The 15,746-nt window shown below is 47.9% G+C and overlaps 5 protein-coding genes across 5 annotated transcripts; 2 read left to right on the top strand and 3 right to left on the bottom strand.

The window, feature by feature from the left end:
- Positions 1 to 5: 5 nt before the first annotated feature.
- On the top strand, positions 6 to 284 carry BDBG_17533 (uncharacterized protein; the record flags this gene model as incomplete). The annotated part of the gene is made up of 1 exon (XM_031725226.1): positions 6 to 284. One exon carries the CDS (start codon positions 6 to 8, stop codon positions 282 to 284), a length of 279 nt encoding a protein of 92 aa, XP_031579873.1.
- A 2,092-nt stretch (positions 285 to 2,376) lies between these two features.
- On the top strand, positions 2,377 to 4,161 carry BDBG_06958 (aspartate aminotransferase; the record flags this gene model as incomplete). Its single annotated transcript, XM_002622401.2, has 4 exons — positions 2,377 to 2,793; positions 2,926 to 3,057; positions 3,139 to 3,987; positions 4,066 to 4,161. 4 exons carry the CDS (start codon positions 2,377 to 2,379, stop codon positions 4,159 to 4,161), a joined length of 1,494 nt encoding a protein of 497 aa, XP_002622447.2.
- Positions 4,162 to 5,192: 1,031 nt separating this feature from the next.
- On the bottom strand, positions 5,193 to 7,424 carry BDBG_06957 (acyltransferase). The gene is made up of 3 exons (XM_031722855.1): positions 6,825 to 7,424; positions 6,095 to 6,713; positions 5,193 to 6,032 (listed from the first exon to the last, which is right to left on the bottom strand). The coding sequence occupies exons 1-3, from the start codon at positions 6,864 to 6,866 to the stop codon at positions 5,227 to 5,229; spliced, it is 1,467 nt and encodes a 488-aa protein (XP_031579872.1). The 5' UTR covers positions 6,867 to 7,424; the 3' UTR covers positions 5,193 to 5,226.
- Positions 7,425 to 7,599: 175 nt separating this feature from the next.
- BDBG_06956 (SNARE protein) lies at positions 7,600 to 9,701 on the bottom strand. Its single transcript, XM_002622399.2, has 3 exons — positions 9,257 to 9,701; positions 8,335 to 9,116; positions 7,600 to 8,181 (listed from the first exon to the last, which is right to left on the bottom strand). The coding sequence occupies exons 1-3, from the start codon at positions 9,611 to 9,613 to the stop codon at positions 7,941 to 7,943; spliced, it is 1,380 nt and encodes a 459-aa protein (XP_002622445.2). The 5' UTR covers positions 9,614 to 9,701; the 3' UTR covers positions 7,600 to 7,940.
- A 4,153-nt stretch (positions 9,702 to 13,854) lies between these two features.
- On the bottom strand, positions 13,855 to 15,746 carry BDBG_06954 (homocitrate dehydratase). The gene is made up of 4 exons (XM_002622397.2): positions 15,428 to 15,746; positions 15,295 to 15,367; positions 15,081 to 15,215; positions 13,855 to 14,970 (listed from the first exon to the last, which is right to left on the bottom strand). Exons 1-4 carry the CDS (start codon positions 15,440 to 15,442, stop codon positions 14,462 to 14,464), a joined length of 732 nt encoding a protein of 243 aa, XP_002622443.1. The 5' UTR covers positions 15,443 to 15,746; the 3' UTR covers positions 13,855 to 14,461.

Below are 15,746 nucleotides of genomic sequence, written 5' to 3'. Positions count from 1 at the left end.
GATGGATGGCGGTGGTGTGCTGGAGGTGCTGGTGCTGTGCTGGTGCTGGTGCTGGTGGTATTGCTAAACTCGGTACTAGTACGCAAACTGATACCGACGTCACTGCCACTGCCAGCGCCAGCGCCAGCGCCAGTGCCAGTGCCAGTGCCAGTGCCAGTGCCAGTCGGAGCCCCGCTGCCAATCCAAGCGGTGATACAGACACGGCTGCAGATATTTCCATCCCTACTACTTCCACACCCACTACGCCTATCCAACAACCAACGACGAGTGCAGCACCTACCTAGCTCAGTGGATGACCGATATATTATATCGTGTCTGTGAATCATAACATCCTCGTCCTTCATCTTCAGCTCCCTAATGCCTTCCTCTACCACAGTTGCCTTTTTTCCCTCGGATATATCTGATGATATGGTATTATACATAAGAAAAGCAGTCCATGTACATACGCCCACACATCCACACACAAAAGCATCACCAACGAACAAACCGCCAACCAACAAGAATATCCCACCTCTTACCTTGACTGCACCTCCAACTCTCCCCCCCAAACCCCAAACCCCCCAGCCACCATTTTTATGAACGATCGTCACGCGGGACCCCTTCTTCCCTATCTCCTGCCTTCCCCCCCCTTTTTGTCTCCCCTTTTGACCAAATGTCAGTTGTTATTGCCTTTATATCTGTTATAATCCGCCGAGAGGATATGTCACGAATGCACGAATGGACGAATTGTGATGAGAATGGATGGATGGGGGGCCGGGGGGTTAAGTTGCTTATTTGGATTGAATATTGAATACATTAGCGTAACTAACATTCTTGAAGCCAGCGTGGGAATTTATTTATTCATTTACTTTTTATATGATTAATTATTATTAGTACTATCATATTTACCTACATTCCATGGGGTTTTTCTTTTCTTTTATTCTCCCTTTTCTTTCCCTGCCCCCCTTTTTTTCTTTTCTCTTTCTTTTTTTTCTTTTTTTTTTCTTTTTTTTCTTTTCTCAATTTTTTTTTTTGGTTTTTTTCTTATTTGTTCTTTTCAGCCTATTTTTTTTGGATCTTTTAATGTTAACTACTAGAGATTCTGCTATTATCACAATTAGTAAGTGTATATTCATGAGATTATATATATTTCTATTCTTATATATATATATATATAACTTGAGCATTTGTCAAGAGGCTTATCTTACAATTGAAAGCAATTTGAGTATCTGTTTCTTTATTTAATTCTTTCTTCAGTTATTGATATGCTGATCTACATTGTTCACTGTATATATCTCCCAACACTATCCTCCTGGGTAAGAAAAAAGGAAAAACGACTTTCGGCCAAGCTCCCTTCTTTTCCGGGGGATTACATCTTTACAAATTCTTCACTTCCCCTATTGTTGATTGGTGCTCTTCCATGATTGAGATTCTAAAAAGAAGAAGAAAAAAAACAGAAAAAAAAACAGAAAAAATAGAAAAAAAATAAATTTTAGTAATTCATGAACTTGAAAAAGTCCGCGCTGGATCTCAGGGCAGGAGAACGGGTGGTTCATCCCAGGATTTCTTTTTGTTGGCTGGGTATGTTTTGCCCATTTTTGCCTCTACAATAGATGAGAATTATTATAAAGAAATATATTGATAATATTCTGGTTGAATAAAATAGTAAAACATCGAGAACAGAGAAATGGCCCGCGGATTACGTGCCAATGACGGCATCGGGCGGGCATTTCGAACTCAATCACTGCTTGGAAGTAGGGCTAGCCGAGCGCTGTGAATGGCTGATGGCAGAACATATTGTAATTAATAAGTTATAATAATAAAATAATATATAAAATATATAAAATATAAAATAAATCAGGCACATGAAAATGGTCTACAGAGTCCTCCGAAGAGTCTCAAAATCATCTGATATATATATATATATATATATCTCAATACTCCGTACAAAGACTAGCTACGGATGGATATATTGCTATTCAATTCTTGTGACGCCGCCCATCCACTGCCTCGGCTTGTTGGTACGGGGATACAATAATATATAATATTAAATAATATAAATAACCAGTTCGTCCTTGTCCTGCTTGGGTATCTACTGCGTAAGAACGGGGCTTCATCGGCCTTTTCTTTTTCTATTTTTCCTTGGTAAACAAACTTAAATCCGAGGAAAGCATCATCATGATTCATCTCTGTCTCTGATATTTTCTTTCAACCGCCGCCTTGTGATATAACCAACTCACTACTCTACCCGTTGACCCGCCTACTTCGCCTACGTCGCTCGCCCCTGTATATACACACACACACACTATCTCTCTCTCTCTCTCTCCCTCGCCCTCGCCCTCTGTGTGCCCAGGAGCCAGCAGCGCGAACGCTGATTGGCCACAGCCACCGCCCGCCATGTCTGCCCCGCGTGACTCCCCGCAGCAGCTCTCCTTTCCGCCGCTATCCTCCTCCTCCTCCTCGTATAAACATCAACATCAACATCAACTTCATTTTCAACTTCATTTCTCTTCCAACTCCTCTTCCAATTCTCCCTCCTACTCTGCCGCTCCAGCCAGGTCATCGTCATCTTCCTCCTTAACCCCAAACTTCACAGCCCATTCTCGTCTCGCCAACATCTCCCGCCACATCGCCATGGCGTCGCCCTCCCCCTCCATCTTCACGGCTACGTCCGTGCCTCAGGCCCCCGAAGACCCCCTCTTCGGCCTGATGCGCGCCTACAAACAGGACCCTTCCGATAAAAAGGTCGACCTGGGCATTGGTGCCTACAGAGATAACAATGCGAAGCCCTGGATCTTGCCTGTTGTGAAAAAGGTTAGTTAGTAGTGGCTTCTTTTTTGTTGGGGGGGGGGGGGGGGGGGGAAGTGGGGTGGTGTGTGTATCGCTAAGCGTGCTATCAAACTACGTAAATGAATTTCAGATGTATTAAAAATAAATATCATACAGGCCGATGAGATCCTGCGCAACGATCCAAATCTAAACCATGAATACCTCCCCATCGCTGGTCTGCCAGAGTTCACCAGCGCTGCCCAGAAACTTATCCTCGGCGCAGATTCACCCGCCATCAAGGAGAAGCGGGTAAGTACTGTCAATCCATCCACATACACCTCTCTCCATACCCCTTAAATCCACCCGATAATAATCCAAACCCATCCACAGGCCATAACCCTCCAAACAATCTCCGGCACCGGCGCCGTCCATCTCGGCGGCCTCTTCCTCTCCAAATTCCACCCCTCCAAACCCCCGCCAACAATCTACTTCTCCACCCCAACCTGGGCCAACCACCAACAGATCTTCTCAAACGTCCACCTCCGCACAGCAAAATACCCCTACTTCTCCCCCACAACAATGGGCCTCGACATCACCGGCATGCTCGACGCCCTCCGCTCCGCCCCGCGCGGCTCCATCATCGTCCTGCACGCCTGCGCCCACAACCCCACCGGCGTCGACCCAACACAGGACCAATGGAAACAGATCGCAGCTGTCATCCGCGAAGCGAACCACTTCCCCTTCTTCGACTGCGCCTACCAGGGCTTCGCATCGGGTGACCTGCACCGCGACGCCTGGGCGATCCGCTACTTCGTCGCGCAGGGCTTCGAGCTATGCATCGCGCAATCCTTCGCGAAGAACTTTGGCCTCTACGGCGAGCGGGCGGGCGCCTTCCACTTCATCGCCGGCCCCGGCCCACAGGCTGTCGAGAGCAGCGCGCACATCGCCTCGCAGCTGGCTATCCTGCAGCGCTCGGAGATCTCGAACCCGCCAGCGTACGGGGCGCGGATTGCGTCGCTGGTGCTAAACGACCCGCAGCTGTTTGCGGAGTGGGAGAGCGACCTGAAGACGATGAGCGGGCGGATTATAGAGATGAGACGCGGGTTGAGGGAGAGGTTGGAGAAGAAGGGGACGCCGGGGAGCTGGGATCATGTTACCAGCCAGATTGGCATGTTTAGTTTTACGGGGTTGAGTGAAGCGCAGGTTGCGCAGTTGAGGGAGAAGTGGCATATTTATATGGTGGGTTATCCTTTTCCCCCCTTTATATTTTGATATATATGGGACGGCCCCTTGCTTACCTTGATATCCGACGTGCAGACTAAGAACGGCCGTATCTCCATGGCGGGTCTGAACGGCAATAATATCGATTACTTCGCGGAGGCTGTCGACAGTGTCGTGCGGGAGACCTCGTAGGTTGGAGAAGACAGAAAATAGGAGGTAGGTAGGGGTTCGTTGAGAAAAGGGAGAAAGGGGAAGAAAAAAAAAAAGGTGGGAAGGTAAAATATATGAGGGATGGATGGGTTCTCTCAGTTTGAGTTGGTTTGGTTAAAAAAGACAGACAGATTTGACACCATGCTTTTTTATTTATCTATTTATCTATTTTTTTATTTTTATTTTATTTTTATTGTTTGTTTTATATAACTAGTTGCTCTCTTCTCCTCTCTTCTCTCCTCTGGTCTACTTATCATAGTTAAGCGGAGGTAGGTGGAGGTGAAAACCAATTGGAAAGAAACATTGTTCTTGAATTTATTTTCTTTGTTTTTTTATTTTTATTTTCTTGTGCTTCTTCTTTCAGTACGGACTACTCCGTACTCAATCTCATCGGTGGGGGGGTGGGTGGGTCTAGCCCACGGGTATGAAGTAAATGCGGAGTGGTATATGGGGGCTATCGCTGTGGCAAAGACGATTATATCGGAAAGGGATAATAGGGAAGGGATAACTAGACAATAAGAAGAAAAAAAAAAAAAAAAACAAAAAGAGGGGCGGGGAGGCGGTAGTGGAATAGATGGGATAATATGTCTGTCTATGCTATTGTTTCGTAGTTGTAGTATAGTGGGAGTAGGAGTAGTAGAGTAGTAAGTATGCTTGGTGGTATATATAGCGAAAACCGAAAACGAAAAAAATATATGCAGAATCCCCAATCCAAAAAGGAAAATGTCAGGTCATGTGATCTGGCTTACTAATCCTTCCACCGTATAACTTTCCACAAGCTAGCAACCTTTCAATCGCACAAGCTTTACACCTTCCACAGAAAAAAGGTCACAATTAAATAGTAAACAAAAAGGAGGGAAGCACATTATTAGTTAAACCCGGACAAAAAAAAATAATAATAATAAAAATGCAACATAACGCCGGGTATGTGCCGTCGCAGGTATATATATATATATATATAGATATATGTTCGTATGGCACGGATCGATCTGATAAATAGATAAATGGACCCCCCCCCCTCCCCCCCTTACCCCTTAAAACACTCCCTCATGAAGAGCCGCTCCCGCTCGCACCAGCATTAGAAACCAACCCCGCCACCAACAACTCCTGCTCTTTCTCCTTCTCCCTCTCCCTCGTCAAGGTCCCCTTGGCACTGCTATTCAGAACACCATTCGCACCGCCGTTACCAATACCATTACCATTATGAAGACCACCACCACCCGCCCTCCCCAACTCCACCTCCCCCGCAAACATCCTCTCCCGCATCCAAAACACAACCCGCGCACACAGCGGATCAACCCTCTCCATCCAAAAATACGCCGTAGCATACAACACCACATAAAAAACCGGCACCGCCACCGCGAACGTGCCCCACCCGCCCCGCCGCAACTCCGCCGGCGTCCCATCCTCCTTCACCCGGCCCCACGCCTCCTTATCCCACGCCTCCGCCCCGTACACCATCCACACCAGCAGCGATCGCAGCAGCGTGTTGTGCAGCAGGTAGACGGGGAACGAGCAGCGGCCCAGGAAATTGAACAGCGGCAGCGTCAGGATGCGGCGCGCGTTGCGCGAGAAGAAGACGCCCGTCATCAGCACCGTGCAGCCGAGGTTGACCCAGTAGCGGCCGATGAAGCGGTCGGCGGAGGCTGGGGTGATGCTGAGCATGATGCGGCGCATGGCGAGGGACCAGCTGGTCCAGTCGTGGTTGTCCTGGGGGAAGGAGGTGATGAGGAGGCCGGTGAGGATGAGGAGGGCTGGGAGGGCTTTTGGGAGGGTGGATGTTGCGCGGGAGCCGTAGGTGACTTGCAGGTGGGCGAGGAGGAGGCCGGAGTTTATGTTTATGCCGACGATGTCTGGGGGTGTTAGCTTTATATATGTCACATGCATGTATATATATATAGATACCTGAACTTACAGTCACTCGTGCACCATGAGAAGATATACAACCCAACAACAATAGCAACTCTCCACCGCGAACTAATAGACGACGTTGCCAGCAGCGTCAAATAAATCCGCATCGACCCACTCAGGAAGAAAACAATCGTCCAATGCACCGGGTCATACGTGCCGGAGCCATCGTTCCAAAATAATGTCCAATTCCTCAACAGGGCCTTAACCGCCGCCCAAAACGTCGGCCCAGGCACCTTGCTCACCATACGCACCCAGCCCGCATCAGCCCTGCGCGCAATATTAAACCCGCCCAGCTGACACACGGCCCAGGCCACCGTCGCCCCGATATTGGTCGGGAAAAATAGCCTGCCAGAGCGGGTGAAGGTGGCCTTGGCCAGGTTCGTGAGGGCCAGCTCGGTGTTGCCGGCCTGCACATTCTTGACCGGGTTGAGTGAGTTGACAAAACCGGTGACGATGAAGAAGATGCAGACTGCGGCGCGGCCGCCGACGCAGAGGCGGAGGATGGGGAGCTGGAAGAGTAAAGGCCAGCCTTCCTTCGAGGAGGAGGGGGAGTGCAGGATTGGTGCGAATGCGGTGAGGAGGTGGCCGGTTACGACGATAAAGGAGGCGATTCCGCGTAGGCCCTGCCGGGGGTTGTGTTAGTTTCATAGCAAGGGGGTGGGAGGGTTTATATATGGGGGAATAATATATATAAATATATATTGTAACGAAAAAGCGCCCGTGCAACGACGTACATCAATCCAGTTATCATCGCGTTTTTTCGGGGGAGGAGCCATGGCTACCGCGCAGCAGGGGGGAAACGGGTGACCAGGGGTTACCTAGCTGCCCTTTCTCGTATATTCAGAGGAGTAGATTCAAAATAAATATAAATATAAATATAAATATAAATATAAGAAGTGGGGATTTGCGGGCGTGAAAAAGAGCCCATAGACGTAATACGAATATGAGGAATACGAATATAATAGGGCTAGGGCTTCTTGGGCAGCAGAACACCAAGACAACCTGGGTCTAGATGTAACGAATGGTATATCCGTAGGAAAAGATTATATACATATAAATTACTTTATATATATATAAAAGAAACGAAGGGAGGCGTCGTTGGGGGGGGGAGTTCAAAGCACCTCCATCTTGCGCCGATGTACGGCGGTTAGGGGTTAGGGAGGAGAGGAACAGAAATCGGAAACCCGAAACCGCCCAAGAGCCGTTTCAGGAAAACAAGAAAAAGGGCGAACTGTGGAGAGAAAGTAAAAGAGAGAGAGACAAGAGTCAAAAATTAGGCCAGGCCCGACCCGTTTGTGATTGCCAAGTCTACCAGGCACCAAAAAGGTCCCCCGGTTTAACTAACGGGTTTAACTAGTTTAACTGGTAGGACGGGGGCAAAAGACTGATATGAGGATGGCTTGGCGGGGATGGGCCATCATGCCAATAACTATAATCTCTATGTTGTATTTCTTTAGGAGTTTAGACAGACATGTATGTATGTCGTCTCATTGACTCGTGGGGTGAGTGGGAGATAACTTATAATAGTCAAGCCCAGCAAGGATGGATGTCGATTATTTACGATTAGTTTTTGACGTTTATTGCCATCGGTACAAACGCCTAGGAGCTGTCTGTGATAGCGAAATGTATGTTATGGATAAAGTAGGCAAATGTACGTACAAGGTACATGTACTCTGTACATTCGTACACCGCCATGTTCAGTGAGATCTTAACAAGCATGAAATACCTGCAAAAAACAGTACAGTCTGCCTTTATCAATTACCACTAACCTCCTCCTACATGTACCACCTGTCTACAAAGAATCCCGCCAGAATAAATCACATCCATGGCTATATATATATATATCCGAATCAAAATATAGCATCCCAAATAATCAACCACGTACACAGCCCAACAGTCCCCCAAAAGACTGCCTGCGCCGTGCTCCGCCGCTCAGTGGCCCGCTTGAGATCCTTATTGGCTTGCCCTACATTGGCCTCTGTGCTGGCGGCGTCCGAGACAAGCTGGTTGATGAAATCTTCCTGCGTGGATAGATGCATGACCAGCGTCTGCTGCAGGGAGGATATCTCTAGGAGCGATTTCTCGGCGTTCCTATTTTTTTGTAAAAAAAAAAAAAAATTGATTAGCGCGTGGTCTCTCGACATAGGTTTCCTGATGTTTCGTCGTTTTTCTTTGTTGAAGGACTGGGGATAGGGGACAATAAAGAGTAAATAAAAACCGGGGGAAAAGTGCAGAGTCGCATACTTCACTTTGCCCAACGTATCCTCATAATGCTTCAACAGTCCCTCATTCTCCTGCGCAAATAACTGCAGCTGCTCCGGCGACAGCTTCGATTCAATCTCAGCCTTCTCTTTCTCATCAATCATATCTGGCGGGACATCAGCTGCACCGGCAACGCGGTCCCTCATCGGGAACGACCCTCCCTCACTCCCTGCACCTACTCCACCTACACCAGCCCCAACCCCAGCAACACCACTCATCTTATACAAAATACTCTTCTCCTTCTCCCGAACCCGCTCAATCCGCTTCTCCACCATCCCCCTCTGCACCTCTGCAACCCCCTCCAACCGCCTCCGCAACCACCACAACACATTCTCCCGAACCGTCTTCAGCGTCCGCTCCGTCTCCTCTAGCCGTGCCTGCTCTGCCGAACCCGTCCCCGCACTCTTCTCCACCTGACTTCCCCCGGCAGCCCATTTCCACAGCGCGCTGTTCTTATAATCGAGCCCGAATTTCTTGCGCAGGAGAGTCGATTGCGTTTCTTGGCGGAGGGTTTCGGCGGAGGCGAGGTTGCTGATTGAGCTGGAGAGGTCGCGGAGGACGAGGGCGGTGGACGAGTCGATTGTGTCGCGGTCCGTGTCGGTTAGGGTTTGCTGTTTCTGGTCTGGTGGTTGTTGGAGGGAGGTGGTGGTTGAATGGCGGCGATGGGGGTGGGTATTTTGGGAGAAATGCGTCCGCGGGGAGGTGGAAAGATATGATTGCCGGATGGACTTTAAGTAGGTGAGGAGGGAGGTTATATGGGCGTTCTGTCAATGTGTTGTTTGGTGTGTTAGTTCCAGACAGCTCAAAATTGGGGCATGTTTTATTTTGGATAAGTCCTAAGTATAGAAAAATATAGAGCATTTCTCCCTCTCATTCCAACGTCGTTGAACTTCGTTTTACATACTATTCTATACGCCTCCTTCAAAAACTCATCTACAGTCTCTGTTGACGGCCGCTGCTCTTCCCCGGATTTGGATCTGGGTTGAGTCACCCTGGTGCCATGGGCCTTGAGGAGCTCGCTGACGAGAGGGGTGATGTCCGTCATTACGGTCGTTACCGTTGCATTGGTTATGCCCGGTATTGAGATATCTGAGAAGGAGGGGATATATGCGTGTATGCGTATGTGTATTTCACAAAAGATGCCTATAATGGATGCCCAATTGATGTTGTGTTGCTGTGCTGGCGGATGTTGAAATGAAGCTCTGAGTGTGTTTGCTGCGTTTGTGGCTACTGTGGCCTTGCGGAGACGATGCTTAGTCATGCCGGCAGCCACAGTTCGGGTTAACTAACTGTTGAAATGGGGATAGATACCATTGTTATATCCAAAAAAAGAACACCGAAGAATTTTGTAAATATGAAGGGGTATGTATTTATATCGTATAATAAAGATAGATTAATGAGCTGAGCTAGTGCCCATATTACCACGGAAATATCCCCGGAAATATCCCAGGAAATACCTCTGACAACCTGCCTACATGAAAGCTGCCCACCCGAGGCTGTCATTAATCAGGCACTACTTGCCTCAAGCTGTGCAGAATTGCCAAGAAGAGTTAACAGGGGAACGAGGGTAAAAGAGTATAGAAAGATAGGGAAAAACAAGAAGAAAAAGAAGGAAAAAGAAAAAAAATAGAAGGAAATAGAAAACTGGGAGAAGAAAATAAAATGTCAGAAATTATTCAATTATATGTATATCCAAAAAAGTCTAGGTAGGATGAGTTCGCAAGGAAAAATAAACAAGATCCTAAATGGAGGAAGAAGAGAAAAAGAACGAATTAATTCTGCATTGTCACATAGCTGCATAGCTAACTTAGTGCGATTCACTCTTTTTCCTCTCATGAAGTACTGCCTGCATGCTAGAATACAGACAAGGAACCTAAACAAAAACGAAAACGCGAAAGTAACCAGGATATCAATACAGTACCAAAAATTTACGGGAGGGGAGACGGGGGAGAAACATAGAACGGGCTAGATATCAATAGACAAACGGTGGTATATTATGGAAAGGTGAGATGGACAAATAATATGCAGTACGGAGCTCGTAGATTCATGTGTAGATTATAAGCACGGAATATGAAAGTCATCGTCTCGTAAAATGGGTTGAATTGTAGGGGAAGATGGAGACAGAAGGACAGAGCAGATATATCTATACATAAAGCATTTTTCATACTTCTTGCGCCCAAATCTGCAGTAGAAAAATAAAGTCAGTCTCAGACACGGGGATAAATAAGTCACGAGAAGAAAGAAGCTCGTCTAAAGTTCGGGGATAAAAGAAAAAAGAAAGAAAGAAAGCAAGGAACATACCTCAATCTTCCCCATATCAAGCCCCTCCCTCCTCGCCTCCTGCCTGGACGTCGAAAGCAGCATATCAAGATCATCCTGGTCACCCATCGTAACCATATCTCCATCATCCTGCATCTGCAACCGCACCCGCTTCTTAAACCCAAATTTATCCCGAATTTTAGCTTCGAATTCATTATAGCCAACCGACGACCCAATCATGATAAATCGCACGTCGCTACTGGCATGCACCTTGGCTCGGATTTTGCGCACATCTGTCCGCCGTGAGGGTTGCCGCCGGTGTGTACGTGGAGGAGGAGCGCCCATCATCTCAAACTCGCCGTCATCCGCTGAATCATCTTCGTATGTGTCGCTAACGTAATCGCCATCTTCTAGGTAACGGGGTTGATGCTGTGCTGGTTGTCGTTGCCGCCTGACACTTGCCCCCCTGGTGTTTCCACCCAATCGGCCATTGTGAGGTTGAGCGTACATGTCGTAGACCTCATCGGCGTACACGTCTTCATCGACAGGTGAAAAATTAGAGTCCCGTTGCATTCGTCTGGTGGTTTCTCGGTACAGAGGTCGACCATTTTGGTCACGACTCCGCGCGTTAGAATGCTGTCTGGAGGGCGGGCCGCGAGGTTCTGATGCTGTTCGGACGGTTCCTATCCGCGGCCTCTCCATCGGTTTCTGTGTTCCCATTGCCCCGGAGTCGTTCGTGGGTATGGCTGATCGACCCAAATCCAGCATCGGTGGCCGAGGGCCGCGTCCTGATAAACCAGATGAATTGCTAGGAGAGCCACTGCCTGCAACAGAGGGTGGTTTCTCTGATTCGGGCGGCGGGGTCGGTGGGAACAAATTTCGGCTGATAGGTGGTTCTGATTGCTGTCTGCCTCCACGACTGGTCAAGCCCTTCTGAACTAGATTTGAAGCTGCAAATGAGATTGATTCCGGCGGCCGGTCGTCTTTTGCTGTGTCGACCGCATTTCTTTTGATTTCGGACCCTTGGAAGCCAGTGAAGGCATTTGCACGGTCAGAAGCAGCAACTAGTCTGGCTTTCCCGAGATATTCCTTGGTTTTTAGATTCTTAACTTTCGCTTCACTTGGTCGGTATACAATCCCAACGGGAATAGAGAATACAGTATAACCCTGGGTAGGTCATGTTAGTCAAAAGCATCCAAGGGAACGCACAAAGTTCGTGAGCTTGAGTGACCTACATCTGCGTTTTCCTTGATAGCTTCATCGATGACTTCGTGATCCGGCTTAACCTTTTCTTTTGAAGCATATTGAAGGTCCTGCATGCCAGGCTCTGTTTGCTGGAGATATATGTAACATAGGCCGCGATTAAATAGAACTTCACACGAGTACAATTGAAATTTCAACCCCAGCTGCTCATAGTCAATCGACGTATTTCCTCTCAGGTAGAGTAGTGTATCGTTGAAATTTGCGAGAGCTTCTTCAAAATCGCCCACGAGGAAGTTGGAGACGCCTTGTTGGAAATATGCAACAGCAAAATACTGATCAAGTGCAACGGCCCGTTGATAGCATTCCACCTAGAAGCAAACAAAGAATTAATACCTTTGTTATATTATAAAGCCTTCATCCGATTTTTTTTTTTTTTTTTTTTTTTTTTTTTTTTTTTTTTTCCGTTTTTAACATACCGCTCTAAAATGCTCTCCCAGAGTTGCATAGATGACACCACAGTTGAAGAGGATTTTCGATGTATCGGCGATATTATTAAAGACTTTTAGCGCTTCTTCGAACTCATTATTATCGTAGTTCGCAAGAGCTTGAACCCAGGTTTCGATCTCCTATATAAAAAAGAGTAAAGTCAGTCATCTGAAGGATATCAAAACCAAATACTCTAAAATGTGTCTTCCTTGCGGTTTCCGTACCTGTTTTAAAGACATTGCGCAACTTGCGGCGTTCCCCGCAACACAGACGCAAGGCCGGTTGTTCAGTCCCAAGCGCTGATTATCAGATGGTTTGAGTTAAACGCTAGCGAGAGTTCTTCAGTTTGATAGAATAATATACAACTCGTAAAAGGCGGGTTTTTCTCGATGCTAGATGTATGTCGAGTTTGTGCTTAAGATTTGTTTTAGAGGGAGAAACGAAAGATGGAGAGAGACAGACGTATTATCTATCTCGAGGTGGCTAAACCGGCCACACTCTCCTCGCCAATTCGCCTAAGGGAAGTGCTCTGGGCGCGTGATGGCTGTGATTAGCGGAATGGCTTGCAGTTGATCCTCTCTTTTTGGGGTCCCAGCCTGCCAAATTAACCACGTAGCCGCCGAGCAATTCCCTTGGGGAGTATTCGGGTAAGGTATGACAGGGGCCCTCGAGTTGGCTTTGCTAAATATCCTATTCCGGACGGCTGGCCAAGATGCAGCTTGCAGACTTACGCAGCGTAGACAGCCATTATTTCTCCTGCACGTTAGCTAGATATGTCTGGTTGCAAATCAATAATGAGAAGTCGACAATTTAAAGGATTTCCTGAAGGATATCTGGATATCTGCGCCCTAGCATAACCCTAGACAACCGAATTCACCGGTAGGCGAGAGCCTCGAATGCAGAAAATAGGAGTAACGATTCAATAAACGGTAAGCCGTGTGAGTTGTATCCGTAGGAGGGCCAGCCTGTAGTCGATATTCCCTTTCCGTTCTGGGTTTTCTTGCTCGATAAAAATAAACAGAAAAAACATACAACAATTAGTCAAATGGGAGGAGTCAAATTGCCGCCCCGTCAGGTCGAGAGAGTAGAAAAAGGCCAGACATCGGCTAGAATGACAGCGACCTCTTTGCAGGCGACGGGGCTGTCCCCTTGACCTGAGCAAGGGGCGGCGGGGCAAGCCGCCTAAACATGCTCATTGTCGCAGGAAGCCAGAGGGGTAATGTGTCACAAAAGGCCAAGATGCTGCACCAAAGCCAGGATCCGCCATGGACCCGAAACACGGTTTGTGAGATGTGACTTGTTGAAGCAAGGAACTGGGTGGAGATCACGTCTGGCCCTCCTCCTTGCATTGAAGGCCGGCCTCGGCTCGAAGCCGATGTTCCAGCTGAAGGCAGATAATAAACCCGTTGCGGCTGTCATTTGGCTGGTCCAGAATGCAGCAAGGTCAACAACAGCCCCTGGCTCTTGGACGCTCGCCAAAGAGCGAGGAAACATGGCATGGCATAGCATCTGCTGCCGGCGGTGGTTGGTTGTTCGCGTGTGGCGCGCAGCCTGCGACGGGGTTGGCGGGGACTAGGAACATTTAGGGGCGCTTAACCGCCGATCTCTACAGGCCAACGCGAAATGGACGGATGGAGGTCTTTTGACTATCAGACGAAAAGTCGGTATGTGTTGATTATTATTGTTCTACTCTGATCGATACCATGATCTGATGTGAGAATAGTTAACATGTTTCTGTATTGCTCAATCTGATTTGATTTGCAGCTTTTGTCGCATATAAACACATGTCCATGGCTGAGTTTCCGGCAAGTCTGGGTTTGATGTGAGTGTCAGGGGTTCGGCCTCTACCAGACGTAGACTCATGAAGCCCAGTCCTGGAATACCTTGCCAGCCACTATTTTCGCAAGTATCATATCATTTTCTCCTTATAATTGTTTGCTATTTAAATCTGGTATCACATCTTAAAAAAAAGCATTTTCAGCCAACTTGAAATCGCAAGTTTAGCCTGTTCTTAACCTTCCCTCGCCATTAGTATGGCCCCTCAACCCCAGGGCTCAAACGACTGCATCGTCTGGGAATACCCTCCAAGGGGCCAAGAAGACAGACAGCCATCAAAATGACCTTCAGTCAACTTAAACACGGGAATATCCACAGCGATTCTTCACAACATTCCCTTCGAAACCTGCTCTACTCGTTCTTCCCATACGTTCTGACCGGAACAAGAACATACCATCTTATCGTTATCCCATACGCCAGCGCTGCGAGCAATAACCCCAACCAGCGTGTTTGGATCTTCCTTCTGGAACGGCCCCTCCTTGGATTTTGACACAACCATACTTCTCCCAATCAACTCCCATACGGCAACTGGACGGTCAAGGAAGACGTTCCCCTTTCCATCGCTGCCCACTTCTACCTCGCCAAATACTCCTCGCGGGAGGGCCGATCCTTGGACCTTCTGTTTCAGAGCCTCCCATATGCCGCCAGTCGATGCCGGTCCTTGGGAGATATCTCCCGTATCACGTACCGTAGCCCAATATTTCCCAGGCGGGAGGCCGTTTATCGTAAGATCAACAAGTGTCAACTTCGGGGAAACCTGGACCATGCGCACAAGTCCACGGATTGAATTCTGTACGGTACTGGAGTGTGTCTCTAGGATACATACTGACGCATCTTTTTTCGCAAAAAGAATATTTAACAAAACAGTAAGCGGGGGTCCTTTCGCGTATAGTATAGAATAAAAATACAAGGGGCCGGGGGTGTGCCCGGGAGGTGAGACTAACTGTTTGAGGATCCGCTCCCTCTAAGGATAGCATCTCTACCAGTACTCTGGATTGCAGCAACTATGGCAGAAGGCGCTACCGTTCCTTCAATGAGGAGGATCTGGTCCTTCAAACTACCTTGCACGTTCTTGACCCCTAGATATTTCTCGCCGTGAGTCACATGTTTTGATTGCGGTACTAGGAGGATAAAGCATTGACTGTATATCCCACCTACCGTCAAGAGCGTAGATGGGCTTGGATACCTCCTCGATACAGGCATCGCAAGTTAGAGGCACCGAAAATGTGGTCTATCCTTTCCCAATTAGTATTATACCCAATTTTGACAAGCCAAAGAAAGCTCATAGTACCTTAAACACTTGCATTATGGCTGCTGCACATATGTAGACTTGGCGTCAATCGATCGCGAAATCGATGTCCTCTCAATAGATAGTAGTTCTGCCGCTGTTGACTCCAGGGTGAGATAAAACACATAAAGGCAAAATTCTGAGAAGCTGCTATTGACCTCCATACTGCCGGACTCCATGACAGGACGAGACACGCAACCTTGGAAATAGTGGGGTTTGGCTTTGACCTTGCTTAGAAACCAGTCCCGAAGGCGATTTTTCCCCTGCCCATTGCCCGAACGTATAAAAGTAGATCCGCTCCGAGGAGCTACTCACCATCAAG

Source organism: Blastomyces gilchristii (assembly GCF_000003855.2).
Source record: "Blastomyces gilchristii SLH14081 genomic scaffold supercont1.17, whole genome shotgun sequence".
Lineage (NCBI taxonomy): Eukaryota > Fungi > Ascomycota > Eurotiomycetes > Onygenales > Ajellomycetaceae > Blastomyces > Blastomyces gilchristii.
This window is presented reverse-complemented; position numbering and strand designations above follow the sequence as displayed.

Coding starts and splice junctions, on each gene's coding strand:
- BDBG_06957 (XM_031722855.1), bottom strand. CDS start 6,866: ATGGCTCCTCCCCCGAAAAAACGCGATGATAACTGGATTGAT. Junction 6,714..6,824: donor GCGATGATAACTGGATTGAT/GTACGTCGTTGC, acceptor AACCCCCGGCAG/GGCCTACGCGGAATCGCCTC. Junction 6,033..6,094: donor CTCATGGTGCACGAGTGACT/GTAAGTTCAGGT, acceptor TAACACCCCCAG/ACATCGTCGGCATAAACATA.
- BDBG_06956 (XM_002622399.2), bottom strand. CDS start 9,613: ATGACTAAGCATCGTCTCCGCAAGGCCACAGTAGCCACAAACGCAGCA. Junction 9,117..9,256: donor TGAAGGAGGCGTATAGAATA/GTATGTAAAACG, acceptor ACACATTGACAG/AACGCCCATATAACCTCCCT. Junction 8,182..8,334: donor GATACGTTGGGCAAAGTGAA/GTATGCGACTCT, acceptor ACAAAAAAATAG/GAACGCCGAGAAATCGCTCC.
- BDBG_06954 (XM_002622397.2), bottom strand. Junction 15,216..15,294: donor GCCCATCTACGCTCTTGACG/GTAGGTGGGATA, acceptor AGAAATATCTAG/GGGTCAAGAACGTGCAAGGT. Junction 14,971..15,080: donor AGGGAGCGGATCCTCAAACA/GTTAGTCTCACC, acceptor TTGCGAAAAAAG/ATGCGTCAGTATGTATCCTA.